An 18,275-nucleotide genomic window follows, 5' to 3' on the forward strand; every position below is an offset into this window, starting at 1 on the left:
ACTTTAAATGATTCTGAAATTTTTTGGTAATTCTGAAACTATTTATTTTGGTAATTTTGAAATTACTTATTTTTTGGAAATTCTAAAATTGATAAAAATTGTTTTTTCGGGTTCGAAGACCGTCGTCCGTTTGAGTTTGTTCTCAACGTTTCCCCAACACTAGTGGTTGGCATCATCAGGAGAATTGATAAACTGGATCAAAGTCAAGTTTTCCCGGAAACTTGCCGGAACAAACAAGCCGGAAAACTTGACTTTGATCCAGTTTATCAATTCTCCTGATGATGCCAACCACTAGTGTTGGGGAAACGTTGAGAACAAACTCAAACGGACGACGGTCTTCGAACCCGAAAAAACAATTTTTATCAAATGATGGCCGCGAAAACCTTATCAGCAATTCTAAAATTGTTTGATTTTTTGAAATTCTAGAATTATTTGATTCTAAAATTATTTGATTAATTGATTCTAAAATTATTTGATTAATTGATTATAAAATTATTTGATTAATTGATTATAAAATTATTTGATTGTATTATTATTTGATTCTAAAATTATTTGATTGTATTATTATTTGATTCTAAAATTATTTGATTGTATTATTATTTGATTCTAAAATTATTTGATTAATTGATTCTAAAATTATTTGATTAATTGATTCTAAAATTATCTGATTAATTGATTCTAATATTATTTGATTAATTGATTGTAAAATTATTTGATTAATTGATTCTAAAATTATTTGATTAATTGATTCTAAAATTATCTGATTAATTGATTCTAAAATTATTTGATTGTATTATTATTTGATTCTAAAATTATTTGATTAATTGATTCTAAAATTATTTGATTAATTGATTCTAAAATTATTTGATTAATTGATTCTAAAATTATCTGATTAATTGATTCTAAAATTATTTGATTGTATTATTATTTGATTCTAAAATTATTTGATTAATTGATTCTAAAATTATTTGATTAATTGATTCTAAAATTATTTGATTAATTGATTCTAAAATTATTTAATTAATTGATTCTAAAATTATCTGATTAATTGATTCTAAAATTATTTGATTGTATTATTATTTGATTCTAAAATTATTTGATTAATTGATTCTAAAATTATTTGATTAATTGATTCTAAAATTATTTGATTAATTGATTCTAAAATTATTTGATTAATTGATTCTCAAATTATCTGATTAATTGATTCTAAAATTATCTGATTAATTGATTCTAAAATTATTTGATTAATTGATTCTAAAATTATTTGATTAATTGATTCTCAAGTTATCTGATTAATTGATTCTAAAATTATTTGATTGTATTATTATTTGATTCTAAAATTATCTGATTAATTGATTCTAAAATTATCTGATTAATTGATTCTAAAATTATTTGATTAATTGATTCTAAAATTATCTGATTAATTGATTCTAAAATTATCTGATTAATTGATTCTAAAATTATTTGATTGTATTATTATTTGATTCTAAAATTATTTGATTAATTGATTCTAAAATTATTTAATTGATTCTAAAATTATTTGATTAATTGATTCTAAAATTATTATTTTTAATAAATCTGGAACTTTAATAAATCTGGCTTCCACTATTTAGAATTTTTTATCTACTACAAAGCAATTTCAATAATTTTTGATTATATGTGCAATTATTCTTCCGCTAATTCGAAATTTTCATCAATTACAAAATAATTACAGTATATAATTCTGGGAATAATTCTTTTAAAAAAAATGAATTTTTTTTTTTCATTAAGGTGTTTTTCAGCATCTCTGTAAATTTTGCGATTAGGTTTGCCTTTTTTGGATGTCGACCTTTGTGTCCTGAAATATATAAAATCAGCGGCCCCAAACTCTGTTAGGTCATCGGGCTTTCTCACGTTATTGAAACGGCCCTGGTAATGCATTGTATGCGTTACTGGTAAATCTGGGAAGCATCTCACAATTCTTAATACCTTTTGAATCATCTTTCAGACCATCTTCAGGCCAGGTGCATCTCCGAAAAGGTGGCGTAACGAAACGTAATGAAATTCTACAAACGCTCATAGGGCGCGGTAGTCCAGGTCGATAAGATACTCTACCAAAGGATGTTTAAGTGTCGTGAGTTCGATACCCGATTCGTTTGTTGTCAGAAACTTCCCTGACGCGAAGTACAACGGAAACGGCGCCAACATGACCGCAGAAAACGATTGCTTCTGAAGGGAGTCCCTCACACCCTTCGGTGAGCATAAAAAATGCAAAATGTCGGACGCTGCTGTTCAGAATCGGCAATAAATTGTAGGTCCCGGTCTAATTAACCCCCGTTGTGCGGAAAATGACCACTGTGTGTGTGACAAAAATGATTATACGCTCATATCGCAATAAGTACATACAGCACGTGAACGTTTTGTGGTGTCTACGAATAGGTCTCGTTAAGATAAATCTAGCAGTACCTCACTAATGTTGATGTGTTCTGGTTTACGTACCAGATGTGAGGTACACTTTCGTAACGAAATTGTTTTAGGCTACGAGTCTAAAAATTAGAAAACACACATAGACGCCAATGGTATAAGAATAGATCTCACAGGGGCAACTCACACAACAATACCTTTCTGATGTTGATACGTCTCCTGGTTTACGTACCGGATCACGACCTCTTAAATAACACGCATAATCTAGGAGGTCGGGATTGAATGCGCGGTACACTTCCGTAACGTAATTGTTTCATCACCGCATCTCAGAAAATATATATGTCGCTGCCAAAGACCGAAATCGCAAACCGGCCGGCTCCTGCATATCCATCTTTTTATGATTAGGGGCCATCACCACTTTGACGTATTTTTTTGTGTGATAACTTTAACCATTTATGATTATAGTTAGCTATGGCAACCCTAACAATCAAAGGAATCGGAATATCGATGTATTAAGAATCGATATATTGGGATCGATATAGAGGGGCCGGCCAGTTGGCGCATTGACTGATTGGCCAGTTGGCGAATTGACTGATTTTGGACTTTGGCAATAACATTTACGAGATGGATAGGAATCTTACTGAAACAAATCTCAAAATGCTCCGGTTTTCTCTTAACAGACGAAACAAATGGTATCGCAGCGTGTAGATTTAAAAGACGCATTCACGTTGAAAATGGCGATCGTGTCGGTGATACACAGCTTCTACCCATTTTCTTATTCAATAGTCTTTCGAAGTTTTATCCATTTTCTAAAAATTATCAGAGGGCACCAGCAAAACCTCCGAAGGACCACATGCAGCTAGCAGACCATGCGTTTAAGACCCCTGGAATAAACCCCCCTCTAAAGAGGGAGTTCACGTTCACTAACTCCCTCACCTGCTACGACTGTACAACATTTGTTAAATCAAATTTCATTGTAGGTTATAATAGCTTTTGTCATTGACGAGATCACACCAGCGAAGGTAGGTTCCAGACCCCAAGACCAAAAGGTCAACACCATTCAAGCAAGGCGAGCCATCGTAATTATACTCAAATTATGATCAATCAACCCATTGCACCCTCTTTTTTTCTTTCAGCGGTGCTCTCGAATCAAAACCAGAGTGACAGGTATGAGTTGGCGAACGTCTTGGCGTTCACTTTCAACGCCAGAGCGTACGTAGGTTGGCGTAGTACGGGATAGTAAGTAAGAAATAAAAAAAAAAATAAATAAAAGAAAAGGAAAAGAAAAATAATAAAAATAACGAGATTATAGGAACGAGCCCGAAAAGAGACAAGTTTGTTATATAGATGTTTTTGAATGGATGTGCTTGCTGCTTCTGGACGAGATTCATCAGAGGCGAGCCCCAACACAGGAGCATCAGTTTGCCCAAAGGCGAATAACCTACTGACTGTGTTATTATTACCCAACTAATAAGGGAGAGGTAGACTGAACTTTGCTGGGGCTTGTTTAGATCTGATGGAGGAGTGCTACGGTATCGCTACGACTGCTAGAGTTACCTTGTGCTTTCTCGTTTTTAACCTTGCCGGGGGGTCGTTACGCCTTGTACCCGACGCCACTGGCATTAGCATAAGCATCAACTACAATAACCCGGAAGAGATCAACAGTATCGGCGAGACGAGTCGCATCAAGGTCGGATCGCCCCTGGCCTCCTCTTCTACCGTAGATCAAGGTAAAGTAGACCGCATTGTTTTCTTTTGTTTTGTTTCTAAACATTTTTGATCCTATTTGTTTACGATAATTGATGAAAAAAAAATTACGGTAACGAATTTATCCGTACAAGTAAATAGAAGTAAATATCCGATTAGTTGGAGATCACATGTTTAGACACATGATCTCTGGATATGTTTTGGTCGTTTTGACCCCGTTTTCATGACATGGAAAGCAATTGCGCAATCGTTTCCCCTTGTGTATTTATGAAAACATTTGTTTTCTTGAATCCTGCGTATTTACGAAGATGATCCTTCAGAGATGAATTCGGATGCTTTGAAAATGATTCTTCACGGAGGAATTGGGATTATTCGTAGATGATCCTTTAGAGATGAAATTCGGATCCTTCAATAACGATCCTTCAAAATGAATTCGGATCCTACAAAGATGACCCTTCTCGGAGAATGAACTCGAAATTTGTATTTGTATATTCCTTTCAGCTTTTTCGTTAGGCGATTCGCCGACTTTGTATTTGTATCAATGAATTAAGAAAATCAATTCTTTTTATCAGCACTATTTTCACTTGACTAGAAAAATGCAAAACATTGTAGAACTTCTCTCTCTCGATCTGATTTTATAACATAAGCAATCTTTTGTCCCAAAGAAGAGTTTAGAGAACCCCCTTGTGATATTTACTTCACTTATATAACTAACCTATTATCAAGGCCGTCTTCCAGAGAGCTTCACGAGCCCTCGGGCAAATCGATTTTTCTGAGGTTTCGCCCCCATCTGACTAGAAATACCTCTGCCTACGAATTCAAGTGCTTAATCTCAAAATTCTTAACCAGATCGCATAATCCTGATGCCCTTCTGCACTTGGGGGGGGGGGGCGGGTGGGCCCCATGCGTTAAGACGGCACTGCCGGGTGGGCCCCATGCGTTAAGACGGCACTGCCGATTATCCATGGTTTTTTTACAGTGTATCACTTACGTCAGAAAAACACCGTTGATCTTCAAAATTTGGCGATCGATCAGAATTTTATAAATGTTTAGTTTATGGCGGTGGAGGTTTTGAGGAGGTCCTTATTTGCTCGTCTTATGAAAAATGATCGATGATGATGGATTGGTTTGCTCAATGTATTTTTGATCCGTAGATTCCGGGTTGGAGTTTTTGAAAGGAAAGCATTAGCACTCATAATCAGATGGGATCGGCCCTGAAATGTTAGTCTGTTTCTTGTCATCTTAAAAGAGTGCAGTCTGAACGACGCACGTGAGATTAGACATTGTTATATAAAGGTATATCTAATCTCCGACATACTGACATGTTCTTTTCCAAAACTCTCCGATGCAGTTTTACGAGTAGCGTGACTGTGTAACTCGTCGTAATATTCAGAGAGAGATCATAAATAAAATCTAAATCGGGCGAAAACTCATAACTTTGACCTCATCCATGTACGAAGATTACGGAAAGTAGAGCATGAAATAATTTATTTGCTTTCAATTTGCGAGAGAGTTTTTTTTTAGATCCAACATGGTCGATAAGACATAACCCTCCCTCCCCGTTTATTCGAATGTTTGTTTTATTTTATTATTCCGATTCGATCTATTTTAGACGTGATCCTGAAAAGATGTTACGGCCGCTGGGGTTGTTTCTCGATAGGGGAACCCTTCCTATCCATCTACAGGCCGGTGAACTTGTTCCCTTTACATCCCGATGTGCTGGACGTCAAGTTCTTTCTGAAGACGAGGCGGAATCCTGACGTTTTCGATCGTCTCAAGCCCGAGGAGAACGATTCCTTCGTCCAACACAATCACCTCGATCCCAGCCAGCCGGTGAAGTTCATCATCCACGGGTACCTTGAACACGGGCATCAGAAATGGATACAGGTATTTGCAATCTTTATGCATTTTTCGATTATTTGGATCTGTAAAGATTTCAAAAACCAACCTGGGAGCCTTTCTTTACAAACTTTGGTCAGCAGAGAGTAAAGCAATCTGATTTGCATTAAAACTCAGATAAAACTCTTATTTTAAAAAAACAACTAATTTCATGCTCAAAATTAACATTTTAATTGTCAAGCATTTTTATGGACATCTTTTTTTCAGCTACCTCGATGGGCAATTTGCCTGTTGTGGCCTTTGTGTTTATATTTTTATAGAGCAGAGGTTCCCATTTGGGAGGTGTCTGGACCCGCAGAGGTCTACGGCCCAGTTGTAGAATCATAAAACAAATTAATGAGTTAAAAAATATGATATAAATAGATGGCAATCGATCTCAAACTTCGCAAATTCAATAGTCTAAAAAAGGTTTCGAACCCACTGTCACAGAAATATTAATGATTTGAGGCGCACACCGTACTACTACTACACTATTGTGTACGTACAGTGCAAGCAAGCCTGTAAAGCTATGTTCATACTCATATATAATACAAAGTCACGCAGCCAATCTCTCGATTTATCGAGCGACAAGTCGCAGAACACGTGTTTCACGATTTTGTATATGAGTGGACGTATTCTGCGACTTAGACTTTTCACAGATAAAAGTTGCAAAGCACTGTTCGAAATTCTGCGTTTGTCGCTGAACCATGGCCCCTCCACAGGGGAGGTGGTAACAAGGCTCTATCCCTGGGGGACCCAGAACAATTCTCATCATTTTTTGCAGCTTTACGCTATAAATTGACTGTAGAAGGGCCCGTGAAAAGTCCGACTTGGGGGCCCGCAAAAGATCGCAGCCTAGGAGCCCTGCTCCAGAATGTGGGGGGGGGGGGTTATGCGTTAAACATTGTCGCGGAACACGTGCTCTGTGACTTTGTATGTGAGTGGACGTACGTACCCTAAGAGAATAGAGAAATAATAATAAAAATAAAACATGTATACGCACCACCGATACGTTTTTTTATGAATTTCATCTTGAAAAAACCCATTTCAAATCATCGGAGGATGATTGAGCAAGCTACTACGCTCATCGTCTACGGACGATGCTAACGCCTTAAGGGTTAAATGTCTCCTGTATTGCTATAAATGTGTGAGAAGGCTTGTCTATATATCGGGCGGATTTGAGGCTTTGCCGACCTTCTCCCGTTCCAATTTAATGTTCTTGACCACCAATTACACAAATCTGCTGCCCTGGGCTGTAGCCATGGCCCTCACATCCTGAATCACGGCCCCTAGGCTGGGATCTTTCACGGGCCCCTTTATGATGAATTTATAGTGTGAAAAAACAAACAAAAATGAGAATAATCCCGGGCCCCAGGGCTGGAGCCTTGTCAGCCCACCCCTTGTGGGAGCCATAGCTGTATCCCGCTTAGCGCCCCTGTGAATAGACTAGTAGGAAAGCTTGTGTACTTCTGGAAGTGTGTAGTAGGTTTGAATAGCTTATCTAGAACCGAAGTGGTACGCGTACAACAGATCGGGAATCACTAAATCATAAGTTTAACCTAGTGTTCCCCGGATTTCCGGGCAGGCACGGATCCAGGGCAATGTGTTGGGTGTGGTGACTAAATGTGATTTGCAGGATCGTCTGTATTTTACGGGACAGATAGATCAATGTTTCCTACATCATCCGACTCTATGAAGGGGTGATCGCTCCCCTTTCCTCTGGATCTATGCCAATGATCAGCGGATTTTTTTTGGGGGTGTTTCGCAGTATCGTAAGCTGTAAAATTTTCCATTGGCAGTAGCCAATCTAATTTTGGAGAAGTATTCACCTTTCGTTTGGGTTTCACGAAACTGTCTCGTGACCAACAGAAATTCCACTTTAGAAAGTTCTAGAGCTGGGGGCTTTGGAGAGATTTCAGGATGGGGGGGGGGGGATCGTGAGCTCTTGGATGAGGAAACAATTCATTGTTTTTTACATTGTTATATACTGAATATTATTTTGCAAAGAAGTCAGTAGCTTTCATTTAATCGGCACAGGGGGTTCGTGGGAATCCAGAAGGTTAAGAACCTCTGTTCGAGAATGAGGTTGACCAAAATTTAGCAGCAAAAAAAAAAAATTTCCTTCCCCCATAATCCCAAGAGGAGCAAAGTACGCATATAAAATAGACTTGATTCACGTGAAACACATGCATGTCTATGAACGTTGACTACCACTACTAAATCGAACATGCAACTCGTACACATTCCTCTGCTGAATTTCTAACGAATCGGTACATGTTGGAACATGTATGTATATGCAGGGTGCTAACATATCTATGTTGTCCGACTTTTGCTTATTACGTGTATTTGCTGCTGCCACCATCTGTTTTATATTTTGAAGTAAAGATGGTAAATTCTCGAATTATTCATGTTATGTCAGTATCATGTTGTGTAGGGCTTTCTTTCAAACAACTCTGGTCTATCGCCACGGGCAATTTTATAACTAGTGAGTTGTGCTGGAACTGTAAGCGTGTGTATCTAACAGTCTGAATGCTTATCTAGTGTTGTCTGCTTTTTCAGTGCTGGCATCTGTTTCAGAAGTGAAGTACAATGATTGAATATTTGTACCGTTTACACACCTGCTCTCTGCACAGACTTTTCTAAATGGGAGACCGGCTCTCATTCGCTGGCCACCACTGTGCCGTCAACGGGGTTCGAACTTGGATTTTCACAATGAGAGTCCAGCACGATGCCCACGCGACCGCACAGTGACTCTCCTAACGTAGACTGTCATTTTTGATTCGGAAAGTAAGCCTGTCATCTGAATTGAATAATTTTCGTCAAACAAAGTAATTCATTAGAGTATTATGAAATACAGTTGACGCAACTTATTAAAATCACTGACAATGTTATCACATTCACGGGTATTATTATTATTACTTTACCAAAGAACGGAACGGACCGGTATCGTAACATGAGGGAAATAATTCGTTTTTGTTATTGGGACTTCGAATTCTTATTAATATTTTTTTTTTCTTTCGAAATGTTTGTTTTTGCGCATTCTGTGAAGTTAAGGTTTATCCAAACTTGTCATTTCCCCTGTAAGTTTCCGTTATACAATACAAATACAATACAATACAATACAAATACAACGCCACAACAGGCAAATTGCCCAACGAGGTGGCTGACTTATGAACATCATGGATCCCCGAGCCATTTTTTGGAGGCCCTACCTACTACTGCTACATCACCCCCCCCCTCCCCCCGCGGAACCCCCAACGAATCGGTACATGCGGGAATGTGCGTGTACGTGTAGTGCAACCTGACGTAAAGTTTGTTTCTGTGTAATGCTTGTTATATGTAGTACTGTCATCTGCCCCCAGTTTTTCTAACAGTGAGTGAAGTGTTATGATTGAATTATTTATCGTTGTAGGACTGTTGCTCTCTGTGGCGAGACTTTTTAACGGGGGGATCGGCTCGCATTTGCGCCTTGAAGTTGGGAACCACAGAAAACCAACTTCAGCCGACCACCACTGTGGGGTTCGAACCCGGATCCTCGCATCACGAGTCCGGCACTATAACCACTCGACCACCACAGCGGCAAGACTAGCAGCCTTTATCAGGCTGCAAAACTATGTTAGGAGGCTAAAAGGTGTTTTCCATTCCTTCCCTTTTGTTGACGAACGTTTCCGTAATCGGTGTTCACTGTGATCCATGTACATTTAGAGCTGCTTTTACAATGGCGTGATATTGGCTTTATAGAGGTTATTGTAAATTAAAAAAAGTAATTCATGATATACATTACCGTTTCATTCTAACGCCTCACAATGTGTGAATAAAAAAAATTCAAGATTTTAGCTTTTTAAGAAGTTTTTTAAAATTTTAAAGAAAAAAACAGGAACGTTTGAACATTCTGTAGCCAAATACGCGAGAAAGAAAAACAGTGTTGTCACGTTTAACCAATACTCGTTAAGCATACCTCCCATTTGTATGTATGGTCACTCAACATGGGAACGTAATTTTTTTCGGATATAGTTATCCGATAATGTATCGGTTATTGTTATCAGAAACCCTATGCAATCACATTAAGCGGCGTTGACTGTGTATCTGAACATGGATATTTATCAAACTTATTATGTAATTTATGTCGACGTTCCTGCTTTCACAAGTAAATTTACGATACAGGAAATGGCATTAATGGGGGCTGCCCGAGGACGCTCATACATCGAATTCGGCAGAAGGTGGGAAATAATGGGACAAGATTACGACACATGGCCCCTCCACCACACCAAATCTTGACCTATATAACATTGGTGGCTCTGGTAAACCAGATCTGTATCTAGATACCTGATCTCTCATCACAAAGAAAGGAATCGCACCCACAGAGACGATATCGTGAGAAATAGAATTGAAAAAGTTGACAGCGCTTTCATTAACTATATTTCACTTGAGCTGGAGGAAGTCGCCAAGTTGTAATAGAAATATATAAATGGTCTAAACTTGTTCCGTTTTTCGAAAAAGCTTCCTCGTAGATAAGATCTCAGGAAGGAAAAGCATCAGATCTCGTATATTCGTGTAATATACCGCATATTACATTTTCCGTCAAGATACAGCCACTCCTACGACTTTTGACCAAATTCCGTCCGTAAGCCGGAAGAGTGTTACAATTAAAATTGAGTTAAATCCCTCTATATTTTATCGAGGTGAAAACGTGGGCCCAGAGCCGCCCTTACCAGACCCTGGCCAATTAAGTTTTGACAATTTCGGGTTTAGTTCCCTCTTTTCCCGATTTTATATGCCTTTTGGGGGAAGGAAATCGGCATCTATTATTTCGGAATATACAGGAATGCTGAGAAATGTCCGTACAAAAACCACTATTAAAGTTTTAAACACTATTAAAGTAAATTGATGAAAATTTCATCACTGAATTTAATTTTAAATTAATGAGAGAAACTGTTTCCAGAACTGATGAAAACTTTGGAATTGATGAAAGAAATAATTCCAGAATTGAGTGAAAATTTGCAACTAATGAAAAATGATTTCAGAATCGAGAAAAATTTAGAACTAATGAAAGAAATAATTCCAAAATTGACGGTAGAAAAAATTTCAGAATTGATGGGGATTTTTAATTAAAGAAATAGCTCCAGAATTGGGGAAAATTCAGAAATAATGCAAAAACAATTCAAGAGGCGAAAGCTTTGATGACTTACCGTAAGTGCGGGCCTGGTGTGACTGCACCTGTCACACTCCTTCCTAAGGGCGGCTCTGCGAGGCATCTAGTTGGCTATATACTATATATATATCCACGAAATTAAACAAGGAAAAAAGCCCAATTTTTGATGCATTTTTCCGAAACATATTTCACAGTTAAGGGAGTTCATGTTTATGGCAATATTTGCTTTACATAAAACTACCCATATTTCAACATGTGAGCACCCTTTTTCCCCGTTTAGATGTAGCTTGAGCTTCAATGGGCGGTCATATTGAAATGTGATAGTTTTATGTAACTTAAGCTGTCATAATAATAAACGCAATTGTCTCGTATTCTTAGGGATAGAGAGAGAGGCCTATTTTCCTTTATTATAGGTTCTCCTCCTTTATCCGTGCTTGGTGGAATGACAGGGCTAAGTGATGCAGAGCTAAAAATTTGATTTTTTAATAGAAATTGTTCAACGTATCAACAGTCGGAACCAATCATGGGGAAATGGACTTTCGTGGTACTGATATACTATAGGAAATATTTACTAAATAATAGTGTATTACTTAAGATATTTTCACCAACATTTTCATTACTGAAAGAGCAGCTACAATATTTTATGGTCACGTTTTTTTTTTATCTCGCTCTTGTTTCCGAGTATGCGGGGCCTTCTGCAACGGGGGTTCCGTTGCTCTTGCGCACACGCCAACCTGCGCCTCTGACACCACTGCTACATAATTCCAGTGTCGAATCAGCTTCACTAGTTGTAAATGGCATAACCAAATGATGCGGCTGCCATGTTTTTTCTCTGTGATACTAATTTCTCCCGTTTCGCCTTAAAAATAGTTTTTGGTACACTTAGCCCGGCAATTATCGCTCATACCTGGTGGACTTTACGGTAAAGCATCTGGGGGAAACGATATGAGAATTAAGTATATCTCCAGTTACCGTGTGTGTGTGTGTGTATATATATATATATATATATATATATATATATATATATATATATATATATATATATATATATATATATATATATATATATATATATATATATATATATATATATATATATATATATATATATATATATATATATATATATATATATATATATATATATATATATATATATATATATATATATATATATATATATATATATATATATATATATATATATATAAAAAAAAAAAAATAAATCGTTCCATACTAGAAACCTATACTATTGAAGTTGGCGAACCCAGTCCGGGCAACACAGGTAAGGGTTTAATTATGCACCGTTTGCTTCATTTTTTGGGTGAAATTTGAACTTTTGTTTTTAATTCCATCTGTAGTCCATAAGTATTTCAGTGCGAACCGCACCTTTTTATGTCAATTGGTTGATTCGTTATTAATTTTTAAAATGTGTCCAGGACTTCTATCTTGTTCAGTAAGACAATATTTTATTCCCACATCCAGTGCAAAAAAATGTTTTACGGTACAGCTGAATGATTCCAGATCGAATGAGGTTGCCAACGGGTATTCCAAATTTTAATCCCATTTCCAAATCGTGCCACAAAAAAAAAAAAAATAATAATAATAACCCCCATGTGGGCAGTCATTTCAGGGCAGTCTTAAGAGCATCCTAGTCCCCCGGCCAAAATTATTTTTCTGAGGCTCTTTACCTGGCTAGAAATACGCGAAACTACTAGTTCATATACTTACTCTAGAAAATTACCAGATTCTCATTATTATGCACTTGAGGCCCTCGGGCTGTGTCCGGTTGGATCCACCATGCGTTAACCCTTTCAGACCCTGATGCCACAAATGTGTGGGTTGTTTTTTTCTCTGCAAAGTGTTTTCTTTTGACCTCAGGGAGTTAAGCATCGACTTGAAGGATTGTGTAAGAGTCAGAGGTTCTCAAACGCTTTCCATCCCGCGGTGCCCCTTTCCCCTATTTAATGCTTATCCGCGAACTCCGCTGGTTCTCGAGAGCTGTTTAACAAATAATCTTTTCGAAAAACCTTTGTCAGAGTCGTCGCGGAACGGTGATCCTGACAAAGGCTGGAGGCGCACCGCGGCTCCTGGTGTAAGTTTTGAATTAGAAATATAGTCAATATCGAAAACCGAAAACCGTAATTGGTGAAACGGGGTTCCAATGGCTAGTTATAATCCATCAAACCCCCTTCATCATGACTCTGCCAATTCCTGTGCAGTAGTGCGCTTTGCAATGATAGTTAGATTCTAATAAGGTGGGTGAAGACGTAGGTTCACCTGAGACCCAAGGGTTTTTTTTTTCTTCTTTCAAAAGTTTTCAAATGTTCATAGACCTGGCAACACAGGTCGAGGCATGTGTAGAAAATTTTTTGATCTTTTTAATCGTGCTTTGTGTCTACTGTCGTATGATGAAATCTCCGCCAGGTGTGGAATTTCAGAATCGTTCAATTTATCAAAGTATCAATTTATCAAGTTCTTTGCCAGTTTCTTTGCATATGACGTTACATCAGCCACTCCGGAATCACGTCTGATATTAACGTTTCTAACGTACCAAGGTAGTCCGGTGTATCTCCTCAGTCTTGTTCTGAAATCTCTCCAGAGCGATGATATTCATTTTCTTCGAGAACAACCAGACAGGCGCAGCATACAGAAGAATCGGTCTAATTGCCATCTTATACAGAATAATTTTATTTAAATTGAAAGACTTGAGGGTCTGTGGCTTAGTCTGTTGAGCATGACCGAGGCCACGGTCACCCAACGGATGGCATCAACACACTGCCGGGAGAAACTGAATCTCTTGTCCTACACAATTTTCATATGAATGACTTCCCAGTTGCCCTAAGGGTTTCACCGCTCTTTATGCCGACGATAGTGCCCTTTGTTGCAGAATTTGTTATCACCCCCAAATATTTATTGTGAATGACTGGGTTGATTATAACTCCTTGTACCTCTATGTGTGCTTGTTGTGGTAATGAGGACTTGTTAGTGAACCTCATGAATTTGGTTTTATCTGAATTCGGTTCAACACGGGTTCGCACACACCAGCGCTCGACCAATCTTACCATTTCTTGCAAGTTTGAAAGGGCCTTGCCAGGGTCCTTATCTGTGCAACAAAGGGCACTATCGTCGGCATAAAGAGCGGTGAAACCCTTAGGGGCAACTGGGAAGTCATTCATATGAAAATTGTGTAGGATGGGACCTAACACACTTTCCTGAGCTATTGATGAACGAATCTGTCTAGAATTAGATATTGAGTCCTTTATCTGTACTCGGAAGGAGCGCGAGTCGAGATAATTGCTCACAAATTTGATGTTATACGGCATTCCCATGCGAATCATCTTAAACAGCAGCCCATTGTGCCAAACTTTATCAAAAGATTTCTTTAAATCGATAAAGGCTACTGCTGCAGTGTCTTTATAAATTTTGGCTTCTTGAATTCGTTCTACGAACCGCAATAATTGAGTGGTGGTCGAGTGCTTGCTGCGGAAACCGTGCTGCTCTGGACCGATAATGTTATTGTCCTCTACAAATTTGTGTAGTCTGATGGCTACCACTCTCTCAAAAAGTTTCCCTAATGAACTGAGAAGTGAGATTGGGTGCCAATTCTGTGGATAGTGCAGATCATGTCCAGCTTTGGGGATGACCTTAACTTTAGCGAGTTTCCATTCTGCCGGAAAGTGGTTTGTACGGAGTAATTCATTGAATATATTGACCAGCTGGCGAACCATATTTTCGGGGAGATTCTTGATAGTGTTGTTGGTGATGGTGTCCTGACCAGGTGCTTTTTTCTTTTTGAGGTTTTTGATAATGTTTGTTACTTCTTCAGTGTTCGTAGGAAATAAAGCAGAGGGTTGTTCTGGGGGAATATCCCTAAAGAATACTTTGAACTTCTCTGTCAATACTGGCAATAAGCTGAGGAGGAGTGTTATCACATGGAGAGAACTGTCTCTCATATGTGTCAACAAATATTTCCGCTTTATCATTGTCACTATATACTGTTCCGCTTGTGCCGACAATCGGAGGAATCCTCGAATAAGTGGACTTACATGTTTTATACACTTTGTATACCGTGCCATCAGCACAATTTGCCTCACGTAAAAAGCTGAAGTAACGCTCACTCATAAATTCTTTGATTTCTCTAGATACTTCTCTTTTTATAGATCTGTATCTATCTTGGTTGTACGGATTTAACGTTCTTTGCCATTTCCTCCTAAATTTGTTTTTTAATTTGATGCGTTCCTTAATCCAGCGGGGAATACCCAGTGGATTATTAGTGGGAGCATCTCGGGTGGATTCCTTAGCAGTGTTAGTGATGGTTTCTGTGAGAAACAATAAGTCAGATTCAGTTTGATCAATACTGCCACCCGTGAAGGAAGGCAAGGTGATTCTGGTCAGCTTTCACTTAAATAATGGCCATATCACTATTTTCTTTGGTTTACATATAAAAGGAATATTGAAATCCGCTACCAGAAATATAGGGTTGTGATCAGAATCCGTGACAGGTTGAACGTGAACCGACATAGCAAATGTAAGGTTCTTAGCAAGCGCTATATCAAGAATATCTGGTGACTGGCCAGCCTGGTCAGGAAAATGAGTTGGAGTGTATGGCGCATAAGGTTGAATGCTTTTTCTGATACAAAAATTTTCGAGCACCCTGCCTTGATTGTTTGTAGAGTACGAGTTCCACAGAAAGGATTTGGCATTCATGTCGCCACACATTATCACTGGATACTGACAATTGAAAAATTCGTTAAAAAGTGGAATGTCTATAGTGTTTCTCGGAGGTTTATAGCATACTCCTATCCTAATTTTTTGATTGTTTACGTAGATCTCTATTGCTATTACCTCACATTGTGTCGAGGGAGGTAGCTGAATAATATCATAATTAATGTGTCGCTTTACATATATAGCTACTTCTCCCCCTGGACCAAAGCTTCTATCCTGTCTGATACAGTCATAATTTGATACTTTGGCAGTGTGATAAGGACGAAGCCAAGTTTCCCCCACCAGTGCCAAGTGAACACCCTCAGTGTCAAGGATGTCCCTGAACTCAGTCATGCTAGAGACCAAGCTTTGGGCATTCCAAGCCATGATCTTCATGTTATGCAACACAACATTTGGTGTACTAGACATTTGTGAGTGTTGAAGCAAATAAGTGTTCAGCTGCAGTTAGAAAACAGTTGATTTCTATTTTCTCCTCGTTTGAAGTAGCTCTGAGGATTGAAAATCAATTGAAAGCAGTCCTTCGTAATAGATATTAGTTGTTGAATCGGGAAAATTATGCTATTAGAGTTCATATTGATATCGTTATTTGCTATTTTCGTGGGTTCTTTTTCCACACGGTTGCCACCACACGTCAGATCGCTGATTCGAAGCTGTTGGTTTCACCACATTGCAGTTTGTTACTTTACTGCTATTGGAAGCTGCTTTGGAGACCTGCACGTCTCTAACAGCTGTTGCCGGTGATTCACTTCGTCGAGGAGGGGACCTCAGTATTTTGGCAAAAGGCACCATCTCGTCGGTAGCCCGCTGAACCACGACACTCTTGTCATCATGAGTTGGCACTGCCTCGGCCGTTGGTACAGTAGAAGTCCTTTTAGGTTCGTTGAACCTTCCCTTCCTTCCTTTGCCAGTCAGCCAGCCTCTGGCTGAACTGACGCTTGAGCAGTCATCATCATGGTCATCTTGAGATTTATATTGAGATTTGTGACTTGGTCTCAACTTGTCGGGATTGTCTATAATTTTCACGATTATGCATACCAATATTTGGTCTGTTTCTTGGTATATCTGGAGGTCTTGTCGTGTTTTCATTTCTGGCCATTCTGCCTTTGCTAGTGGGGCACGATAAACAGCCTCTGTAATTTGCACTGTGTTTTCCTCCACAGTTGGTGCATATCGAGTCTTGCTCACCCCGCTTCAGGCTGCATTCAGAGGAGTGATGTTCCTCTGGACACTTGACACAGCGTGGATCATTATGACATGACTTCGATGTATGTCGCCAGGCCTGACAATTGAAACACTGGACCACACCATGGCGTTTTCTATACATCTCGACTCGAATTCTGATGTAGTTCAAAGAAGTCAACTTATAAATTTCCTTACTCCGATTTTTTCGGGGCATTTCCACTAGCCAAATCGGAATTGGTACTACTATTCTGTCGGGGCCCTTTCCTCTATGGCTTTTTAACTGAGCAACATTTATAATTTCAAAGCCCTCGGCTTCCAGTGACTCTTTGATCCCTTCACAGGGGGTATTTCTTTCTGATCCTTGATAACCACTTTTATTGTCTTATCTGAATGGAGCATGTATGTGCTATACTTTGTTATTCGCATGGAACATTTTTGTAATCGCACGGTGGTCATTTTCACAGTTCAAAAACATCATATTTTTACCGCTGTTTTTGCTGAAAAAGTCTCTTGGCAGGTGCTTTTAATTTTTTGCAGCAATTCCACCCAGTTCCCACCCAATTCCACCCAGTACTTAGTAAGAGTCAATGGGGGAATGCGAACTTTCTTATGAGAGACTTCTCTCCATTGATTAGGATTATCAGGGTCTGGATCATCAATTTCTTCATTTTTTGAATTATTTCCAGAGTTTCCGATATTTTGTCCTGTATTTCCCGCATTTCCTACGGTACTTGTTGATGGTATAGCCGCGTCTTATTGCTGGTTGAGTCCTGATTGGCTGTTGCAATGACGTCACAAGTAACTGTTTGTCCATTGGCTGGAGCGACTACGTCATTACTTGCTGTTACAGCATTGGTCAAATCGACCTTTGATGCACTGGCCACAGCGTAGGCACTAACAAGTAGGGATTCGTTTGAATCATCATTACACAGGGTACCCTGGGGCACCTCACACCTTTTTACAGTAATGGGCTCACAAATAATGTCCTTCGGGCCATTATCTCTCTTCTTCTGACCTCCCTTTCCATTGACGCTATTTGCATCGTCATCAGATGATTGACGGGGAGAAGGGCTGTTTTTGCGAAATATACCACAAGATGATGCCTCGGCGTCGAGCACTTCATCCAGTTTCCATATCATAGCATCCTCAATTCCGTACTTGTCATAATCAACTTCACAGTTTACGAGCCTAAAGCCCAGTTCAATAAGTTCACAGAAAGAATTGT

General features: G+C 38.6%; 1 protein-coding gene across 1 annotated transcript in view; it reads left to right on the forward strand.

Moving 5' to 3' along the window:
• The first annotated feature begins 3,699 nt into the window (after positions 1–3,699).
• The window catches only part of LOC149078824 (inactive pancreatic lipase-related protein 1-like), a 28,168-nt gene continuing 13,592 nt past the window's right edge, over positions 3,700–18,275 (forward strand). The window contains exons 1-2 of the mRNA XM_089240970.1: positions 3,700–4,133; positions 5,723–5,997. Of these exons, the coding sequence (XP_089097096.1) occupies positions 3,920–4,133; positions 5,723–5,997 (489 nt within the window). The 5' untranslated portion in view covers positions 3,700–3,919. The remainder of the gene's footprint in view (positions 4,134–5,722; positions 5,998–18,275) is intronic.

This window comes from Pholcus phalangioides, unplaced genomic scaffold (genome assembly GCF_987345545.1).
Source record: "Pholcus phalangioides strain wild (caught in Gottingen) unplaced genomic scaffold, Ppha-v1.0 ptg000013l_1, whole genome shotgun sequence".
NCBI classification, from domain to species: Eukaryota; Metazoa; Arthropoda; class Arachnida; order Araneae; family Pholcidae; genus Pholcus; species Pholcus phalangioides.